The sequence below is a fragment of the Tursiops truncatus genome, chromosome 3 (genome assembly GCF_011762595.2).
Source record: "Tursiops truncatus isolate mTurTru1 chromosome 3, mTurTru1.mat.Y, whole genome shotgun sequence".
NCBI lineage: Eukaryota > Metazoa > Chordata > Mammalia > Artiodactyla > Delphinidae > Tursiops > Tursiops truncatus.
The window spans coordinates 76,481,534-76,503,110 of record NC_047036.1 but is presented as its reverse complement, the minus strand read 5'-3'; the positions used below and the strand labels follow the sequence as shown (position 1 = coordinate 76,503,110).

General features: G+C 41.3%; 1 protein-coding gene and 1 pseudogene across 1 annotated transcript in view; one reads left to right on the top strand and one right to left on the bottom strand.

Moving 5' to 3' along the window:
* Positions 1-10,405, bottom strand: part of FAM81B (family with sequence similarity 81 member B) — a 61,972-nt gene extending 51,567 nt beyond the window's left edge. Inside the window, exons 1-2 of the mRNA XM_073801946.1 lie at positions 10,310-10,405; positions 6,266-6,380 (exon numbers count right to left, since the gene is read on the bottom strand). Coding sequence (XP_073658047.1) covers positions 6,266-6,380; positions 10,310-10,405 — 211 coding nt within the window. The remainder of the gene's footprint in view (positions 1-6,265; positions 6,381-10,309) is intronic.
* Positions 10,406-10,441: 36 nt separating this feature from the next.
* Positions 10,442-17,308, top strand: LOC101318034 (mitochondrial import inner membrane translocase subunit Tim17-A pseudogene; annotated as a pseudogene).
* The last annotated feature ends 4,269 nt before the right edge of the window (positions 17,309-21,577 follow it).

The window sequence follows — 21,577 nt, the reverse complement described above, 5'->3', positions numbered from 1 at the left end:
AACTTATTTGTTCTCTAAATGGCTGCTTGGCTTTTTACAAAATTTTTTTAATGTATTTATTTTTATTTATTTTATCTTTGGCTGCGTTGGGTCCTCGTTGCTGTGCGCGGGCTTTCTTCAGTTGCGGCGAGCGGGGGCTACGCTTCGTTGCGGTGCGCGGGCTTCTCATTGCCGTGGCTTCTCTTGTCGTGGAGCACAGGCTCTGGGCACACGGGCTTCAGTAGTTGCAGCACATGGGCTCAGTAGTTGTGGCACATGGACTTAGTTTTTTCACAGCATGTGGGATCTTCCCGGGCCAGGGCTCAAACCCGTGTTCCCTGCATTGGCAGGAGGATCCTTAACCACTGCGCCACCAGGGAAGACCCGGCTGCTTGGCTTTTAATAGGACAGTGCATGTAAAATATATGTACCACTGAATTCCCACCTGCCGAATGTGTATGAAAATCCTTCCTGGAAGTCAATGGTCTTCAAAGAGCTCTCCTAATCCAGGGCTACCAAGAGTATAGCCTAAAGCAAAGAAGCCAATGATGTTCAATTTCCACCTTAAAAACTTAAAATGACATTATATTCTGATATTACTGTAAATATAGGCATAAAGGAATAATCTTGAGATGGTGGTCAGTGAAGTGGGTTTGTTAGTGCTGAGGGTCAGCGGAGACAGTATTGCTGTGTGCTGTTGTGCACTACACAACCCTAGGGGGCACCATGCACACAATAACAGTGCAGATTTTCATGTTTGTTAGGCCTAACAAAATTTTCAATTTGTTGCCTGAAAAATTTTCAAGTGTAGGTCAAGAAAATATTCTAATACGGTAAGTATACTTGGCCAGTTTTCTCATGAGTGGAAGTAAAGGAAGGGTCTTGAGAAAGGGGTGCCTATTTCTAACTCACACAAGAGTGTCAATGGGTCAGTGGCAGCCCTGACTCTGGGTGTCTGCTGAATGCTGTGTCCTCAGCTAAACTAGCCTCACCAGCGCCGGGCCACAGTAGCCAGTACTCATTGGTAATGTCCTCCTCGACTTCCTTTTCTTTTCATGTCACCTCTCACCTGTTGTCCTAAGTGCCCTCAGGCCATCTTTCCTGGAAAGACCTCATTTGGACCTGAGGACCCCTTAGGGCCCTTCACCTTTCCTTGGGCTATTCTAATTTTACCCAGTCTAGTCTTCTAGTAATCTCTGAAGTGTTTAGCACTTGACATTTTAGAAGATATTCTTCATGTTCCATCTCATGGTTCTTATGAGGAAGCCAGTTCAGGTGTGAATATCCTGATTTCACAGGCAAAAATACAAGGAGGTTCAGATAGGTTAAGTGACTTACATTAAGTGAATGATGAAACTGATTGACCAGACCCCAAGTCTTCTGATCGTTCCTTGGGCACCATCCATCCTGGGATGCATTATACTAAATTATGCTAAGGTGTGAGTGTTTACTTCTAGTCTAAAGGGGAGCTCAATGCTAAGTGCTTAATGCTAAGTGCTTAATGTTTACTAATGCTAAGGTGTGAGTGTTTACTTCTAGTCTAAAGGGGAGCTCAATGCTAAGTGCTTAGTGTTTACTTCTAGTCTAAAGGGGAGCTAATGCTAAGTGCTTAATGCTCCCTGGCAATTGTATGTCATTTCCTTAGTCCATCACTCTCCCATTCTCCTAAATTACTCTCATACTTTTTCCTCTGAACTCAAACTGTCAGCTGACGACCTTTTTTTTCTATTTCACCATGAATATAGAAGTAAATAGGAGGGAATTTTGGTAAGCTCACCCAATGCTTTTATAGACCTGTGTGCATTTGGGTCCATAAATTCTGACTCCACTCGTTCAATGGATGAACAATCTGTGCCCTCATTCAGGTCCATCCCCCAATTGTCCTGAGTCCCACTTTCTCTTACCTATTCAAGGACCCTTCTTCCCTCTACTAGATAACTCCCATTGGCATTAAACATACTTTTTTTTTTTTGGTCTTCCACCCACCTAAAAACACATAACTTTCATTTGATTCTATATACTCTTCTAGCTACCATTCACTTTTTCCCTTTTCTGCACAGGAAAAGATCCTGAAACGTTGTTTTGCTCTTTCCAATTTCTTTCTTTGCTGTGGTCTGAATTGTGTCCTCCCCCCCCCCCCCCACCCCGCCAATTTCATATGTTGAAGCCCTAACCTCCAAGTGTGACTGTATTTGGAGACAGTGTCTTTAGGATGTAACTAAGGTTAAATGAAGTCATGGGTTGGGGTCCTAATCTGATAGGATTTGTGGTCTTATAAGAAGAGAAAGTGATCTCAATCTTTTTCTTTCCCTTTCTCTCTCTCTCTCTGCACACACACACACAATGATGAAAGTGTGAGGACACAGTGAGAATGCAGCTTTCTGCAAGCCAGCAAGAGGGTTCTCACCAGGAAGCAAATCTCTTAGCGCCTTGATCTTGGACTTCCTAGCCTTCAGAACTGTGAGAAAGAAACTTCTGCTGTTTAAGCCACACAGCCTATGGTATTCCGTTACAGCAGCATGAACAGACAAAGACACTACTCTTGAATCACTAAAATCAGGCTTTCTGTCCCTTGCACCTTCCATTAAAATTGCTCTTGTCAAGGTCCCTGGTGACCTCTCTGTGGCTAAATCCAGGGCTCAATTCTCAGTCCTCATCTGGCCCCATCAGCAGCATTCGACAGAGTTGAGAGCTATCTTCTACTTGAAGCTCATTCTTTACTTGGCTCTCAGGGCTATGAGTCTCCCATGGCTCTGCTCTTCCTTTTCAGGGGTTTCTCATTCATCTCTCTGACTCTGAGCCAGGTGATCAACCATCTCAGTTTGCTTAGAGCTTTCCTGAAAGTCCCGTGTCCTGGGAACCCTCAGCCCTGGGCAAAGCAGAACAGTCGGTCACCCTACCTCTGAGGGATGAAGTGTCCAAGAGCTCAGTCCTTGTACCTCTAGACTCACTACCTTCATGATCTCACCCAATCTCATGGCTATCAGCTGATGATTCCCCCAAATCCCTGTTTCCCCAAACATGACCCCTCCACATCCAAGCTTCCCCATTGCAGTAAATGGCAGTAGGCTTTTTCCAGTTGCTCAGGCCCCCAAACTTGGAATTCTCCTTCACTCCTCTCTTTCTCTCTTACCCTACCTGTTCATCCCACCTTCAAAATATATCCAGAATGGGTCACTTCTCCCCACCTCCTCTGCTGCCACATTGGTCTAAACTATCACTGTTTTTTCTTATATTATTGCAGTGGCTTCCTAAAACCAATATCCTTTCTGCCCAACTTCCCCCACCTCCCCAACCAATTATTCTCAACAAAATAGCCAGTGACGATGTCAAATTTAAGACTCACCATGGAACTTATCTGCTCAAAATCCTTCAATAGTTTTCCATCTTATAAAGGACAAAACCTTTCTAATAGCTACAAAAGCTTTCTGAGATCTATGTGATGGGGTCCTTCCATAGCCATCTGACCTCATCTCCTATATCTCTTTCCCTTGTTTACTCTCTTCCAGCCACAAAGGCCACCTTGGTACCCCTTGAACAAGCTCTTGCTTCAGGGCCTTTGATCTTGCTGTTGCTTCTGCTTAAATGCACTTTCCCTGGAGAGACCCTCTGCTCACCCCCTTGCTTTTTTCTGGTCTTAATTCAAATATCACTTTCTCGAAGAGGCCTTCCCTATCTAAAACTTATAATTTCCTCTTATGTACACACACTTCCTGTTACTCTTTCCTGCTCTACTCCCCCCTTAGCATTTATCTATGTAATATGCATTTACTTTTCTTACTAATTGTTTCCCCTGCTAGAATCTAAGTTCCATGGGGCAGAAATTTTTATCTCCTTTGTTCATTGCTCTGCCCTGGTGTCTAGAATAGTGTCTGGCACATGGTAAGTACACAGGAAGTATATGGTAAATAAATGAATAAAAGAACTCCGTAAAGATGTGTAGACAGAATTCTACAGGGGAGCTCAGAAATACGGGTGACAGTGGATGAATGTGATGTGAGTTGGGAGGAGCTGGCATTTACCTGAGCTTTGCAAAATGCACAGACTGGCTGTCCCTAAAGTCTGAGTGGCAACCGCAGGAGTTTGACTCTTCTCTTGCCGCCCTAACAGGCCTAGAGACACCTCCAGGAGCTCTTACTGCCTAGGACTCTCCTGACACTTGGAGAGAGGAAAGGCCTCTCTCTCTATCACCGAACGTTCCTTGTCCTATCCTCTGCCTGTGTTTCAGCCAGTTATCTATCAGAAAGGATCTAATAAATTCAGCATGGCCTTCACACCCAACAAGGGATAATATCCTAGTCCAGGCATTTTAAACATTAGTGTGTATAAAACTTGCCTGGAGAGCCTCTTAAACTGTAGACTCCTGGGACCCACCTGCACAAGTTTCAAACAACTGGTTTTGATCCAGAGATCCAAGGGCCACACGTTGAACAACTCAAAACAGAATTTCTAAAGGTGACATCCCTGCAAACCTACAGGGAGCATACTTTTCATTGGGGGGATCTCCTTCATGTTCGTAAAATTGCTACTATATTCCTGTAAGCAATCAGCTGTCTGTCTACCCTCCTGTCCATCTGCCTATGCATCCATCAGCATCTTAGATTCTGTGTCTATGTGGATTTTCCTACACTGTAGTGGTACTGGAGGAGTTTTCCCTTTCAAAACAACTTCCTTGGGTCGTATTTACCATCTGCACCTCCCCCCAAGGCTGAACCACATCCTACCGGATTCTGGTTCATCCTACCACATACTGCCCTCAGGTGCCAATGGGCAACTTGCTGTCATCCTTACCTTGTGTTTATACCTTGCTACTCCTCCCATCTGTCAGCGAGGCTCTCTTTTTCCATTCCTGGTTCCCTGTTACCACTTCTGTCTCACCCACCTCGGAACAGACAGCTTCTCCCCAGATACCTAATCGTAGCCAAGCTGCTATAGTGAATTCTCACCTCCCTCTGCTATGTTTCCTGCCTCCGGACTCCTACCGCCCTTTACCGGGCTTCGGCTAATATCAGCCAAATTAATTGACTCACCACATTATGAAGTGCAACACATTAAAATATAGTAACTTTGGACTTCCCTGGTGGCGTAGTGGTTAAGAATCCACCTGCCAATGCAGGGGACATGGGTTCGAGCCTTGGTCCGGGAAGATCCCACATGCTGCAGAGCAACTAAGCCCAGGCGCCACAACTACTGAGCCTGCTCTCTAGAGCCCGCCAGACACAACTACTGATTCCACGTGCCTAGAGCCCGTGCTCTGCAACAAGAGAAGCCACAGCAATGAAAAGCCGGTGCACTGCAACTAAGAGTAGCCCCTGCTCTCTGCAGCTAGATAAAGCCTGCACCCAGCAACGAAGACCCAATGCAGCCAAAAATAAAATAAACAAAATAAATAAATAAATAAAATAAAATAGTTAAAATATAGTAACTTTGATCATTTACAATGAAATAAAATGTCAAGGGAAAAAATACGCCCTGGGGACATGAATTTATCTTTGTATACAGTCTGCCACACGTACTCACATGTGCAGAGTCCAGGACAAACAAAACACAGCAACTAAAAAAAAAAACGCCATGGTTTATAATGACAAAGGTAGATAAACTAATAATTCAAAGACAATAACAATTCGAGTGGCTAGTTATTATGTTGCCATCCGATACAGAAACCATGAGTTTTTGTGGAGGCAATAAAAGCTTGTGCTCATTGTTAAATTAGTTTACAGAGTCGCTATGAGACTGGGAACGGGAATATTTATTCTAGCTGCTCTAGTCCCATGGCTTATTTCCCTCATTTCTCTGCAAAAATCTCTTCTGCTACAAGGAAGTTTCTTGCTCTGCAAGGTGAGTGAGCCTTGTGCCTTCAGCAGCCTGCCCGGAAAGACCTCAGTTCCACATCCCTGAGGGTGTCAGCTCGCCAGGCACAGGTGCTAGTGGGCAGCCATCCCACTTGCTGATCTGATGATCTCCAAGAGCCTTTTTGCTGTGTAATAAGACCAGTGTCCCCAGCCATCCAGCCTCACACAAGCACCAGCACTTCAAGGTGAACGGAAATATCTTTTTGAAAAGCATGTAAGTAGATTCTAATCCCCAAATCAATGAATGTATTTTTGGCCCTCGACATCCACATGTTTAGCCAAATGGCTCTAGGACAGAATTTAATATTGCATCTGTTTGTCTCATCAGTAGAAAGGGTAATGAAATCCATAAGAGGGAAGTTTTTCCTTGCTCTGGGAATACCTTTATGTCCCACCATTAAAATATATGAGATTCTGTTCTGTACAAAACTTACCTCTGGGGCTCATTCCTTCAGTATGTACTACAGACTCACATCCTCTCATGGTCAGGATGCCTAACCTTGCAAGAGTTTGGGCACCTTCCCTTTGCCCTTCTTCTAGCTTGGCTAGCTTTTAAAATGAAAGTGAAAATAATTTTGTCCAGCACATTCTTTTCCCTAGAAAATTTGTAATCGGCTTTTCATGGTTATAGAAATAACTAGACCAAACTATAACCTAAGAGGATGGGAAAATATTTACTGAGTGCCCATTATGTGCAGGGTTCTCACAACGACTAAATGAGCATAGTATCCCATTTTACAGGTACAAGTTGAAGAACTTTCTCAAAGTCATATAGCAGTGTGGCTGACTAAAGTCTATGCTCTTTCCACATTGCCAAGCTGCTTATCTTTGACGTCTCTATATATCTTCATCCTTTTCTGCCCCCTTCTTCTTTGTGGCATCTCTTCTGCCTCTTTCTGTTGAATTCATTCAATCATCAATCACTCATTTATTCTCTCAGTCAGTTACATAAGCATTCAAACGTTTATTGGGTAATTTCTAAGTTCTTTCCTAGACATACAGCAGTGAGTGAAACAGAAAAAAGTTTTCCCTGATGTTATTCTAAAAGGCAATGTACAATAAGTACACAGTCATTTAAGATGAAGCATGGTGAGTGTAATTATAGAGGAAAGCAGAGGTGCTGGGCAGCCCAGCAGAATTCTTGTATACTCATCCCCTCTGAAATTATTATTGAAATAATCATTACACACTTTGATGTGTCTTTAGCCTTTCTTCTATGAACATATGCATATATATGTATGTGTCATATATATACATGTGTGTGTGCGTATGTATACTAAACATCACGTTATACATATAATTTTATATCATGACTTTTCCATTTAGTCTTAATGATATGCTATACTTTGACATTTTACCTGTTTTTTTTTGAAAATAGGATTTCAATAATTGGCTAATCATAACTCTATTTCACTGCTTTTTTATTTTTGGATCTTTAGATTGTGGCCAACTTGTTTTGGTAATAGTAATAATACTGTGATAATATTTTACACAAAATCATTTCATATACCTCTGATTGTTCTCTAAGGAAATGATGGATCAAAGGATAGGAATATTTATGAGAATCCTGATACACATTGCCAAACTGCCCCCCCCAAAAATTATATTTTTGCAAGGCAAATTGAAAATATGTAACAAGAGACATAAAATTTCTATACCCAAATGTAGAATTTGTACATCTTAAAATATATTCCAGGGAACTATCCCAAAATACAGAAAAAGACATACAAACACATTCACCATACTGTTAAAATAACTAAAATTGGTGTTTGTCTTAATTGTCCAAGATGAGGGAAATACTAAGAGTAATATTCTGTAGGACTTAATTATGACAACCATTAAAAATAGTTTTATTAATGATTACTTATGATATGTTAAATGTATATATTACAATGTTAAGTGGAAAGCTGAGATACAAAATGTTAGACATAGTTTGATTTCAACTACTTTAAGAGAAATTCCGAAAGGAATTTTATCAAAGCTTTAATGGGTTTGAGGAGGTAAGATTATGGATAATTTGTTTTTCTTCTTTCTAGTTTACTATATTTTTATTAATATGAATTGCTTCTATATTTTAAAAACGACTAAGGCAACTCTTCCTTTGTTGTGCAATTATGTTTTTTCCCCCAGATTTCCTTACCAATGTCAATATGGGGACAAAATTTCAGCCATATTTTCATTTTCTAATGGCGTGCACCAGTTTTTACATTTTGTTAAGAAGTCATACTAGAAATCACAAGTTTCCTGGCTGCAGGCTGCTTTGAAGTGAGCAGGCTGAAAATGCCTGCTAATTCCAGATGCTTTCACAGAATCCACCCGACAGAGATGGGGATGGGGTGTAAGATGAGGAATTCTGGTTGCGTTCACGACTTGCTCAGTTCCCGCATCTCTTAGAAAGCAGCAGCAGCAGGGAAGGTTCCTGTCTGATCTGCTATTGATCCCTAGAGAAGCAGGCAGGGAAGCACTTTCAGAGCAGAAGATTCAGCTTCAGGCTGAGAAAGCACTTTTCAGTCCAGATCTCAGACTCGATTTCCATCCGTCAATAACTGTTTTAGACTTTAGTTTGTGTTTATTTTTTAAGATGGAAGAGAACATTATTTGATCTGACATAGAATAAGAAATGTCTTGAAGAGGATTCACTAGGAGACATTTAACATTTTTCTAAGAATTGAGGTGTCTCTGTGGTTATTTCTTATATTTTAAATTCAATATCCATATATATCCATATACACTTTTACAACAAATGCATAAACCTGACATATTTTTCAAGTGAAGTCTTTTTTTCTTTCTATTTTTACTTCCTCCTTCCCTCAACCCTCTCACCCATGTTAACTACCTACCATGTAGCCTTTGTAGGAGATCTTTGTATCTTCAGAATATGTCAGGTAGATTAAAACATCTCTTTCCTACTCAGATTTTTGGGGGAATGTTAAACATCAAATGTTAGCCAGGTTTGAGAGCTCTGTGGCTCTCATTAGTAGCTAGTCTGTGCTAAAACTATACTTAGAGAAGTGTTATCTGATTTTATGTTAAGAATCAAAGATTTGAATGTTGTTTTTGGCAAGTGAACAGATTCTTTTTTATGCTACCTCAACTTTAAAATGTTCAAATAAATGTCCTATGACTTAAGAAATAAAAAAATACTTCCAGTGGGCATTTACAGGGAAGAGCACCAGGGAAATTTCTGGAATGGTAGAAATCTTCTATGTCTTGACTGTGTTGATTACCTAGGTGTATAGCATCCATCCAACTGTACTGAATTATATGCTTAAAATGGGTGCATTTTTTATTAAGTTATACTTGACATACATTATTATATTAGTTTCAAGTATGCAATATAGTGATTCGATATTTTTATACATTATGAAATAGTCACCAGAGTAAGTCCAGTTACCATCTGCCACCGTACAAAGTTGTCACAATATTATTGACTATATTCTAAAATTGATGCACTTTATAGTAGGTAAACTATACACAAATAATGTTTATAAGACAAAAGCACTTCTGTTTATCTAAACTCTGAGTTTTTAGAATTTGCCACGAAGACATTGTTGCTTACCACTACAGTCCTCACTCCTCTCCCACCTGTGATGATATGTGGATTTCAGATGATTTATTCTATGGGGCTATTTATGGACTGGGAGGTGATGAAGAGGCAAAAGTGGCTCTGCAGGTGACAGGTGCCACTCAAGGAAATGTCACCAGAGCTGTTTGCAGAAGCTGAGATAGGCTTAGTTCTTTCATGAGCATCTCCCAGGTGGTGGTGAAAGATGTAGAAGGAGGCATCTTGACTTGATGTCAGGGAGACAGAGTCCAGTTCTTTGTGCATATTTATCTCTCTCTGCTCCCTTTCTCATTACTGTATCAGAGGTCAGGCAGAATGATAGGTACCAGTTAATAAAACAAACATCATTATTTCTGAACCAGGCAACTCTCCAACTGCTTGTTATAGTCTCTCTAAAGGCAATTTAGGGCTAAACTTTATTGTGGCTTAATTCTACTGTTTAATTATGGTGGTGACTAAATTATTTTTTAAAGAAACAGCTTCATAATGCATCTAACTCTAAATTGCTCTTGGTTAGAAACAGTGAAATTTAGACTATGAAATGGCCAACGTAGATAATTTCCTTTCCTTATTCCCCAACATTTGGCCTTTTTTTGTAAACGCTTTTTAAAAAGCTCAAGTCTCAATAATAATGTTAATGCTATAAATAAAATTGAAGAAGGATATTGAAGATACTTATGAGTAAAGACTTCAACTACTTTGAAGAAAGTCAGAGGAATGGATTTATCTGTGCAGGTCTAGTATGTATTATTTATTTTAAATTTTCTTCAACAAAATCTTTGGGAATTTCACTGGATAATTCTTTGTTTGCTAGTATGTTTTAGTAATAAATAAACTCTATGTTTAAGTAATAAAACTATCCAATAATGCAATTTTTCAATTTATCCAAATTGAGAGAGAACAAGCTATTTACCTGATAACACTGAAAATGTATGATCATGTCACTGACCAAGCGGTGAAGACTGTAGAAAGTCATCCAAACATCCATTTGGAGTTTACTTTTTACCATCTCCCCAGGCAGTATGTCTCAGTGGATGGGCCGGGCATGCTGCCACACCTGGTGGAAGGGGTGGGGATGGCGTTGCCTCTCTCTAGGCCTCAGTTCCTGCAGGGGTCCTTCCCCTGCCAGACTGGGTGTGGTGAGTATATCTCAAGAAGGAGCCAACCACTTATTAAAGGAAAATGCCTCCATTATCCACTGGGGAGTGTGTCCACTAGTGCCCTGGCTTCAGGGAGGAGGGGAAGAGCTGCTCTGCAGGAAGCCAGTGAGGACATTTGCTCCTGGAGGGAAGAGAATTGCTGGGATGTGTGTGCAAGAGTGAGGATACAGCTTCACTTAAAGAGTGTGGACCATTTGGGGCTTGAGGCGACCCCTCCTTGGACTGCAAATCTTCAGCTGTTTCTAGAAGCATTTAATGCTTAGGAAGAATAGTATATATTTTTTCTTTTTATTATTTTTTTAACGTCTTTATTGGAATAAGAATAGTATTTGTGTTTGTTTGTTTTTAGAAACCAGTGACCAGGCAGAGTTTTGTGACTGGTTTACACTTGTGGAACAGAGATCTGAGCACAGATGTAGGAGCTGGACACAAGGGAGTATCAGGAAGTAAGCCCTGAGGATTTCACACAACCCAGTTTGAGACAAAAACCAAACCCCTGTCGGGGGTAATGGTTCCAGTCTTAGGATGAAGCAAAACCATGAAAGGCAGAGCAGACGATGAAAACAATATGAGATCCTGGGTGACTTCCTTGAACACTAAGTCAAACATCTTTTGCAAATGTCCCTATTAGACTTTCAAGTTTTATGAAATAATACAATTCCTTTTTGAATAAATCAGTTGGAAGAGGATTGTATATTACTTGCAATAGAAACAACCTAATTGATATAAGTAATATAAGAGTATTATTACCATATATGTAAATCATACTCTTTAGAGTTTAGATATACAAATAAGTAAATGATATTTTAATTTTAAAAAGCTTTGAACAAGCAAATCAAAGATGTAAAACAGGCCACTGACTTAGCAGTATGTGAAATGGATATTAAATCACTTGATGTGGAATAGTTTTTAATGTTTTAAATATCTTTTATGGAAGGTTAGTTGAACACTAAAAAGCATAAAAAATGTACAACATCTTGGCAATGTGTTTAGGTCTCAACTCCAAGTTTATGTTTATATTTTCATAGTTTTTTTATATACAGATAAAGGATGATAAATCTAGTCTGGGATAAACTTAAATTAACTCTCTCTCTCTACAAAAGCAAATTTTTTTGTGTGTGTGTGGTACACGGGCCTCTCACTGTTGTGGCCTCTCCTGTTGCGGAGCACAGGCTCCGGACGCGCAGGCTCAGCGGCCATGGCTCACGGGCCCAGCCGCTCCGTGGCATGTAGGAGCTTCCCAGACCGGGGCACGAACCCGCGTCCCCTGCATCGGCAGGCGGACTCTCAACCACTGCGCCACCAGGGAAGCCCTACAAAAGCAAATTTATTTCATATTATTCATAGTTGCTCACAGACCTGTGGTGTTGAAGAGATGTGGAACAATTTCCCCAAAGTGTGAACTTAATCATTTTTTTCCTGTACCCTTTGTAATAATTCAGGTTTTTAAAGCTTCAGAAATGAAAATGTTCCAAGTAACAAAAGAGTTCTTAAGGTGAGAACATAGATCAAATCTTATCACGTCAAGTAGAGCAATTTAATTATAGACCATTTGAACAAAGCTTGAAATATTAATATAGATGGCTGAAGGTACAGATTCCAGTCCTTATGAAAAAGTTTCAGAATATCACTTCTTTTCATGTAAACCCATCTTTCTTGTCCCTTCGATATTTTCACCTCCAAACAGGAGAAGCAGTCCTAGGAACATGAACCCAGATCCATTTTCCCTGCAGCAACTTTCTTTAACCTTGAAGACTCTTTTTCTTCATTGACTGAAGAACCGTGACTTGTCCTGTTGGAATCGTGCTCTTGCAGCACGTCTCTGTTACTGTTCCTAGTCTGGGAGGCTTGCTGTAAGGGACAAAGAAATGGAGAGGGAGAAGTTGACATATATGCGCATTCAGTTTTCTCTATTCCGTATGCACTCTTTGAAAGAACATGGATATGTATTTCTCTGTGTAAATGGGGAAGGGTGGATTCAGCAAGCTGTGAGTCAGCCAGACAATTCTGGAAGGACTGTATCAGACCAGGAAGGTTTATTAACCCAACTGGTCACAACTAACAACCAGATAGAAAAAGCACTGGCGTTCCTGCCGGGAGATGGATGTGCCAGCCGTCCTCACGGGGCATCTGACTCTGCCGGTTCTGTTCAGACTCAAGGGAGATAAAGTATCTAGGTGACTCTCCTAACTAGAATGAGCTGCCAATAAGGCATGATAAAGGCAATGATAAACTAAAGTGGGGCATTCTGTGCCTAAGACTTGAAGGACACAGGGATAGAAAGAGGAGGCTTCGGGGGGAGTTGGAGGTGATGAAGGGGAGGAGAGAGGGAGACAGGAGCAAGCATCCACACTGGGTCATTATCTTGGCCTGGCTGCAGCTGGTTGCTAGCTCCCCAAAGGCGAGGGCGTTCAAGTGAGAATCTCATGAAAGGTGGTTCTGCAACCCTGACCCCGTGCTCCTACTAGGAAAGACTGCTGTCCAGGTGGTTTCTTTGAGAACGGAGTGACCAATGTCAGTCTGCCCAGAACTTTCCTGCCTTTTTTCACTGAAAGTCCTGCACTGGTTGGTCGCCCTGGGGTGCTGGGAAATTCGATGCAGGCTGGTGGGTAGGACCTTGCAGGCAGTGGTGCTCTCTTGGACACAGTATTACTATCCAGGGCAGATCAAAGGAGAAGCAATGGAAGCAAATCTGAAAAGCATGGTTCACATAGGAAATTTACTTTTCTGTCATTTTAATTTGGGTTCTAGGATCCCTTGATTCAGAGAAAGAAGCACAAAACTGTTACTACTGAGGTTCTAGATAACGCTCAGGTATCAGGAGGCCAACAAACCTGGTTCAGGGGATGGAAATAAAGAGATTAGAAATATGAGGTACAGGGGCTGACAGTAGAGGCCTGGCTATGGAGTACGTTTCTTTTACCTTCCACCTCTACCATGGCAAGAAGCTGGCTGTTCATTTAACTTTACCATAGTTCCTATTGGAAGAAGCCCTCACTATATGAAAATAACCATGGGAGAGGCAACTAAATTACATAGAAAAAAAATTCCACTGATTTCAATTCAAAATATGTGTACACATAGCAAAAACCCCTGGAGGAAATGTATAAGGAGGTTAAAATAGTGCCATGGAATGTGTTAGCTACCTGTCCTTTTGCAGGAATTAGAAAATAAAACAATTATATTACGTTCTATTGAAAAGGCTTTCCAACACGTGGGCTGAGTACCTGTTGATGTTAATCCATGAAGGACACAGAGCTGAAGAGGTAAAAGAATCTGGAGGGTTGTCAGTAAGAAGCTGTGCAGGTCCGTGGTGACCTAAATGGGAAGGAAATCCAAAAAAGAGGGGATCTATGTATACGTATAGCTGATTCACTTTGCTGTACAGCAGAAACTAACATAACATTGTAAAGCAACTATACTCCAATAAAAATTAATAATAATAATAAAAGTAGCTGTGCAGGTAACAGTGGGGCAGGACATAGAGAAAGAGATGATTTACGTTTGAAGCTACCTCAGTGGCTTCAAATTCTTCACTGAGACATTTCATCATTTTTCCTTGAAAGGAGAGTTCATGGTCAAGTAAGTTTGGGAAACTGTTTCCCTTTGCTCCCTCTTCAGCAGGTACTTTAGCAGGTCGAACTGCTTAACTTTGTTTAGGTATAGTATTTCCCACAGTTATAGAACCAAGTAATCTTATTTTATTTTCAACTGAGAAACAATTATTATCATCCTAGGGAAATAGTGAACCACAGAACATACTTCAGAAAAACTGCTTCAGAGAGTTTGTTCCTGAGAATACTCCCAGTGACATTCTTTTCAAGGTCAATGGCATCTTCAGTTGGAATATGTGGCCTTTCTGAAAAGAAGCATTGTCTTAATTAACTGGAGCTCTGCATGATTGTATCTTTGTGAACCTTCTCTTTGAAACGACATCTAAGATCCAAAATGTAAAACGAGACCAGTCTTTTGGAAATGCTGTAAACAAGAAAAGAGTTAAAAAGGCAAATATGAAAATTAAGGTGGCCATTTGAAGATCAGAATGATATTTCAATTAAAATCATTCAAAACAGGTGTTGAAATTCTTGCTAAAATTTGGATGGAATTAAACGTAAAAATTAATGAGTAAGGGCCCATTGGGAAAAGATTGCTGTTTACTTGAGAAAACGGCTGAACTAGAAAAAATACAAACATAGTTCCTACCCAAACACTACCCTTTCAATTGCAAACCTGTTGAAAGTGCAAAACATAGGAAAATTATAAATATTTTATAACTAGAGGACATTTTAGCTGAGCAGCCTAAACATAGGCTTTTAGGCTAGAAGCAATATACTTTCGTTTTAATATGATATAAATAGGTCATCCATCTTTACCGGAGAACATTATTTTGCACTGAGTCAAAAAAAAGGGAGGCTTTATTCAGATGTGAGGAAACAACAGGCATTCATTAAGAATATTTAGAAAAAGCGTGTGGGGGGAGGGATAAATTAGGAGTATGGAATTAACAGATACACACGATTATATATAAAATAGATAAGCAACAAGGATTTACTGTGGAGCACAGGGAACTATATTCAGTATCTTGTAATAACCTGTAATGGAAAATAATCTGAAAAAAATATAACTGAATCACTTTGCTGTATACCTGAAACTAAAACAATATTGTAAATCAACTATACTTCAAATTAATAAAAAGAAAAAGGGGGCTTCCCTGGTGGTGCAGTGATTGAGAGTCCGCCTGCCGGTGCGGGGGACGTGGGTTCGTGCCCCGGTCCGGGAGGAAGCCACGTGCCGCGGAGCGGCTGGGCCCGTGAGCCATGGCCGCTGAGGCTGCGCGTCCGGAGCCTGTGCTCTGCAGCGGGAGAGGCCACAGCAGTGAGAGGCCCGCGTACCGCAAAAAAAAAAAAAAAAAGAAAAAGGGTGTATTATCTTTCAAGAAGTCTCTGAAGATTTGTCTCGATTGAATTGTCCTTTCCAAAATAAATGAAGCACTAAAGAGCTTTGTTATCACTTGACTGAAGTCTTCTAGAAAAGTAGTTTCTCTCTATGAGTTATGTGACACAGGGAGGTGAGTAGATGTCTTGGCCTTGTATGAAGCTATGTACTCTTTCTGGAGTTGTCACATCCATACACGGGACCATGCCCAGGAAGATTTGTGAGCAGTTTTCCTTGGGGATTTCCACATGCCCAAGAACATTCCTCCTCCCCATCTCAGTATCTCCACAAGCACCCAGTGTTTCAGGTCTCCAGCTGCCAAGAGTCCCTTCTCTGGTACTCCACGCTGGCCCGCTTACGCAATGCATCTTTCCTGCATCTTATTGAAACTTCAAATCTTTTCCTCCTTCCTATTTACAAGAGCAAAACACTGGAAACAACTTATATGTGAAACAGTAAAAAAATTTAAGAAATGGATTCTGATGAAACACAAATCAATCACTAAAATGATGATTTTGTTCACCAGAGAAATGTTAAGTGAAAAAAAACCGATATAAATTCTATGTATTATATAATCCATATATATAAATTCTATATATGCATTCTTTCTCTATACATGTATGTATACATATTCTATGTAAGTACTCTCTATACACACATATTTACACATACATGCAGCACTAAAATGTTAATAGCACTTATGGTACAATTACAGTTGAGTTTTGTCTTCTTTACCCATTTTATTCATTCCAAATTCCTCACAATAGTTGTGTATTACTTTTCCATTAAGAAAAAAAATTGTTTAGAAATAATAGAACTATTTTCACTATGATCCATTCCAGTCTTTGAATCCCTGGTTTTTGCTACAGGAACTGGACTTATTCGTGCAATTATGTTAATATATGTGGCACGGACCTTGAATTTTGTGTCAAGCGGTCTGGAGACTAGACTTGTCCTCTGCTGATCGGCTCTGTGACCATCCTCTGGCCTCTCTGGGCCTCAGTCTTCTCATCAATAAAGAAGAGGCTCGGGCTTCCCTGGTGGTGCAGTGGTCGAGAGTCTGCCTGCCGATGCAGGGGACACGGGTTCGTGCCCCGGTCTGGGAAGATACCACATGCAGCGGAGCGGCTGGGCCCGTGAGCCATGGCCGCTGAGCCTGTGCGTCCGGAGCCTGTGCTCCGCAACGGGAGAGACCACAACAGTGAGAGGCCCGCGTACCGCAAAAAAAAAAAAAAAAGAAGAAGAAGAAGAGGCTCGGTCCCGGCATCGCGGCGAGGCGGAGTCCAGAGGGCGGAGTCCAGAGGGAGGAGTAGGCGTGCGAGCCCCGCCCCTGGCGCCTCGCGGATGTCTGTGGTGGCGCCTTTACCATGCGCACCGTAGGTGGTGGTATCTTTCAAACCCTCAGAGGTTTTCGCAGTTCTCGGGTGGGAGGAAACCACAAACTAGGAGGGAGTTTGACAGATCTTAAAGCCAGGGCTCCGCAGTTGGGAGGTAGCTTTGCAGTCTGGGGAGTTCAGTTTTCCATGACTGACCGTAGTGTGGTTCAAGTCAGAGGGAAAGAAGATCCCTGAAATTCCATCACAAGTGGTGCCTGAAAAGGAGCCATTCTGGCATCAAGAAACGGACCAGTGGTTATGGTTGGGTCAGCCGTGATGGCTGGCGTTTTCCGAGCTCTAATTGAAGGAGCTGGTATCTTGTTGGCAGGACTTGCCTTCGCACAATTCCCCAACAGTCCTCCGTTTGCTGAAGACTTCTCCCAGTTGCCTTCAACCCAGTTACCATACTCACCTTTCAGAGACTATGGACGAAACCAATAGGACTTCTTTCCCAGGATTTCTTTAATGGAGTGAGCTGTCGTTCAAGGAAGGATTTCAGAAAATCAAGTTACAGTCTGTTTTTAAAGCCATAGGTGGGACAACTATGGCCAAATAGGCTATGAAGAGACATTTGGCTCCTTTTTCTATTTAAAGGAAGATGGTGGGAGGGGGGTTCTTAAAAGATAATACATTTATTTATTCATACTTGGTTTGCATTTGTGATCCAAATAGATGTCTAAAATCTTTAAAAGGAAATACAGTAAGTCCTTAGAAGATGAAGGACCAAATGCCAAACGGCAATGAAGCACAACCATCATTTCCTTGGGGACTTCTCCGCCTGGTTTTGTTGTTAGTCAAACAATAAAAAACACCTGGAGATTGCTCTTTATTTAAAAAGAAAAGAGAAGAGGTTTGGATGAGACAGATGACCCTTGAGGCACTTCTCTGGTGAGTCTGTGGCTCTGACTCCCCCAAGTAAGGTATGGTCACTTTAAGGGGCTTGCACATCCATCCCAAAAAGTACATTTAAATGATACACGTTTTTTGTGACATAACTGGCAGTCCTGTATGAGAATATTTGTGGGTTTGTGGGCTTTTCCAGGCCTTACTTTTGTCTCTAGGACAATGGTTCTTAAACTTGAGCCGGCATCAGAATCACCTGGAACGGTGTTAGAATAGAGACAGCTGGGCCCCAGCCCAGGATTCCTCATTCAGCGGGTCAGGGTGGGGCTGGAGAAATTAATGTTTGGAACAAGTTCCAGGTGATGCTGGTGACCTGGAAGAACCCGCCTGAAGAAAATAACGTGGTTGGGGGAAGGCATTTCTCATGTCTGTAAGTATCTTGGATTTCTGTTTTTTCCCCTTTCCAAAATTCTTAGAGAAGTGTTCTGAAGATTATGCAAGGATATCTTCAAGACAATTTTATTTTAAAACTTCCTATAAAAACAATGAAAACATTATTCCTCTGGATGCTCTAAGTAGGAGCAAATGAAGAGATTAATGAGAGGCTTGGGTCTGAGGGTGGTCTGAGGAAGAGAGTGTGTTGTTAGGTTGACTAGAGTCTCCTGCACCTAGAAGGCACACAGTTTCTTTGATGAATTCAACAAGAAAGTGAGACGGTTTTCTCTGTGGAGCATGTTTAACCTAAATACCAAGATGGGCTCAGGATGTCACAGTTACTTGATTGGTACCTGGATAAGCCCTCATAGACATTTCCCCTGTCTTGTTACTCAACTTACAGAATCAATAGCATCTATGGGCGTGAACATCAGAGTCGGCAAACTCAGGCAAGGACGCTGATGAGGCAGCCTCCTCTGCCTGTGGAACTAGTTCCCATTGCAGGAATAAATCATGTATTGTCACTTCCCATATCTTTTGCACACACACCACCCCATCTACCTATAGTGCCTCAGACTAAGCTACTTGTTTGCTGTTGTTGTTGTCCTACTAGCCCTCTGTGAGTGACTTGACCATGGAACTTGTCACATCTTACTGTCATTGTTCAATGATGTGCTGCTTCTTCCATGGAACTGGAAGTATCTTGAGTACACAGCTGGTCTTGGATTCATCTCTATCTCCAGAACCTAGTAGAGCATTGGACAAATGTTTTCTGTTGAAAACAGGGCCGTGAATATTCACAGGCAAAATTTTATGTTTAATATGAGTAAAATGATCAATAAAACAAGACCATAACTCAAAAGTAGGCAAACGGAGTGTGAAAGATCAAATCTCTTTGTACTTTCTCCATGTTCAAACTAACAAACCAGCAAACTTCCCCTAGTTTCCAAACACTCTCGGCTCTCAGCCTCTCCTGGTCGCTGTCTGCTCCAGGATCTGCCAGGGCTCTTCTGGAAATTTCAGAAATCCACCTTGGATTTCTCATCTGACTTCTCCCCTGCACTCTCTGAAGGAGATTACTGCTTGTTTTTTCTCCTTAAAGACAAATCAGAGCCCTGACATTTCCACCAATAAAAAAAATGGAGGCTAAAGTACTTCGTGCTTAGAAAGAAGCTTGGAGGTATTTGATGCTACGTTAGATTTTATTCTTGCTTTTAAAAGAAAGAATTTGATATCTCTCTCTATTTTTCTATCTAGCTATTCAGTATTTAAACCAGCTATATTTATACTTGTTTGTATGTATAGAAAAGTGTTTGAAATGATGTTTACCTGCTCGTAATTATGGGTAATTTATATAGTGGGATTCAAGTGGCTTTTAAAACACTGTTCTTTATCCTGGTCAGTACTGATTCTTAAAAAAAAATAAGCATTCATGATTTTTACAATTGCTTTTCCAAAATAATTGCCTCTATAAATATTTAGAAGATCCCATGCCTCATGTAATGTCAAACCATGGATTCATCTGTTCTGTTTCTTAAAAGACACAAATGTCAAGATGCATAGACTCAAGTTACCAAAGCCCAGAGCAGAAAGGCGAGTTGTTTTTGTGTATAAATAATTCTGCAGAACTGACCTTTTGGGACTTTTCAACCTGCAGTACATGGAGCATTCTTTGGGGGAAGGAATCTGACACTATTACAGGTAGATCAAGGAGGGAGTTATTTCAGGCAGCCAAGGTGGTTCTGTCTTTAGAGTGAGTCAAGGCAATGCTGTTTGGCTAGTTTTCCCCCCAAAGCCATGTAACCTCAGAGATGAGAAATAGAGCACAAGGTGATCATGACCTGACTGTTCTCCTGGTGAGACATGATGAAGGGCTGTTCTAAATGTGAATGGTAAAGAATCTTCTAATTTTTTGTCTGGATGACTTTATGGGGTTTTGGTGTTGCTACAGGCTAGCTATATGTCCTTGCTGGGACAGGAAATTAAAATGGAATTTTTGGCTGAATTCTCTGGTGATAGATTGCAGATAACAATGTGAGCTGTGAGACAGAGCATCCTATAGGAATTTCCAAGTTAATATCCCAAAATCAGTTACATGATTCTAACACATCTCATTCACCTCAAGGATAAAAAAGGGTCCAGTTGTTGGGGATCAAGGAGAATTTGTGAGAAGGATTTCCTTGGAGATCAAAGCTTCAAGGGGACAAGGTTTATACGTGTGTGTCAGGGCACTTCTCTTGCAGAAAGCGAGGAGTTCTCTGGTGGCCTAGTGGTGAGGATTCTGGGCTTTCATTGTCATGGCCCGGGTTCAATCCCTGGTCGGGGAACTGAGATCCCACAAGCTGTGTGGCACAGCCAAAACAAACAAACAGACAAACAAATAAAGAGAAAGGGGCTTCAGAGCTTCCACGGGATCACGTGGAGAACTTGATATGTGACACAGTCCAACCGCTACCTAGGAAATGTTCAGGGTGAGAGATGGGCTGACTGCTGGCTGTGGTCTGATTGAGTCTATGGGGTGGGATAAAAGCACTGGTCAGGATGGGAGGGAATAAAGACGGCCTGGAGGCAGAGCTCTGTGGGCTCCCATTGGGTTAGTGGCAGAACATCCTCCCTCAGGAAGTGGAATCCCACAAGGACAATAGCCACTCCAGTACTAGGATCCAATGCAAGCAATGTCCTTCTCCAAACCAGGGATGACAGGCCAAAGGCAGGATATGACAGCAGGTCGATCAAGTCATGAGTTTTTAAGGTATGTTAAGATATAGTTAGCATAAGTCAGAATTATGGCCCCAGTTACTTCACGTGTCCACGTGTGACCTCTTACATAATGACTGAAACATGAATTGGTCCCACTCCTGCTGAAGAAAGCACTGCCCTGAAGTGGAAATTAAAACAACCTCAACAGTGAACCAAGCAACCAAAAACCAAAAACTGCTTGCTGGCAGTTCACGTAGTCATTTTGAATTGAATTTTCTATAAATTACAACAAAGAGAATAGGTACGTGTATGTGTATAACTGAATCACTTTGCTGTACACCCGAAACGAACACAACATTGTTAATCAACTATACCCCACTATAAGATAAAAATTAAAATATAAAAATTTTTCTTATAAAAAAATGACAGCAAAGAGAATTCTGAATAATAGACAAGTGGTGAGGCCCATATGAGTCAAGGAAATCCTCTGGGTCTCAATCAAATGTTGAACAATTAGAAGTGGGGGGAAGGCAGATGATTAGCCTGACCTGGGACACCCGCATGTCATAGTTCAGCCTTGTGCCTGGGACTCTTGACTCATATGGTTTGGTCCTAAGGTCACCGTTCCACTCTGTGGAGTCATCCCTCATCCCTGAAACCTATCCCACATCCTGCTTGCCTCACAGAGAAAACACAAGATTAGGGCATTTTAAGTCCAGACTTGTAAGATGG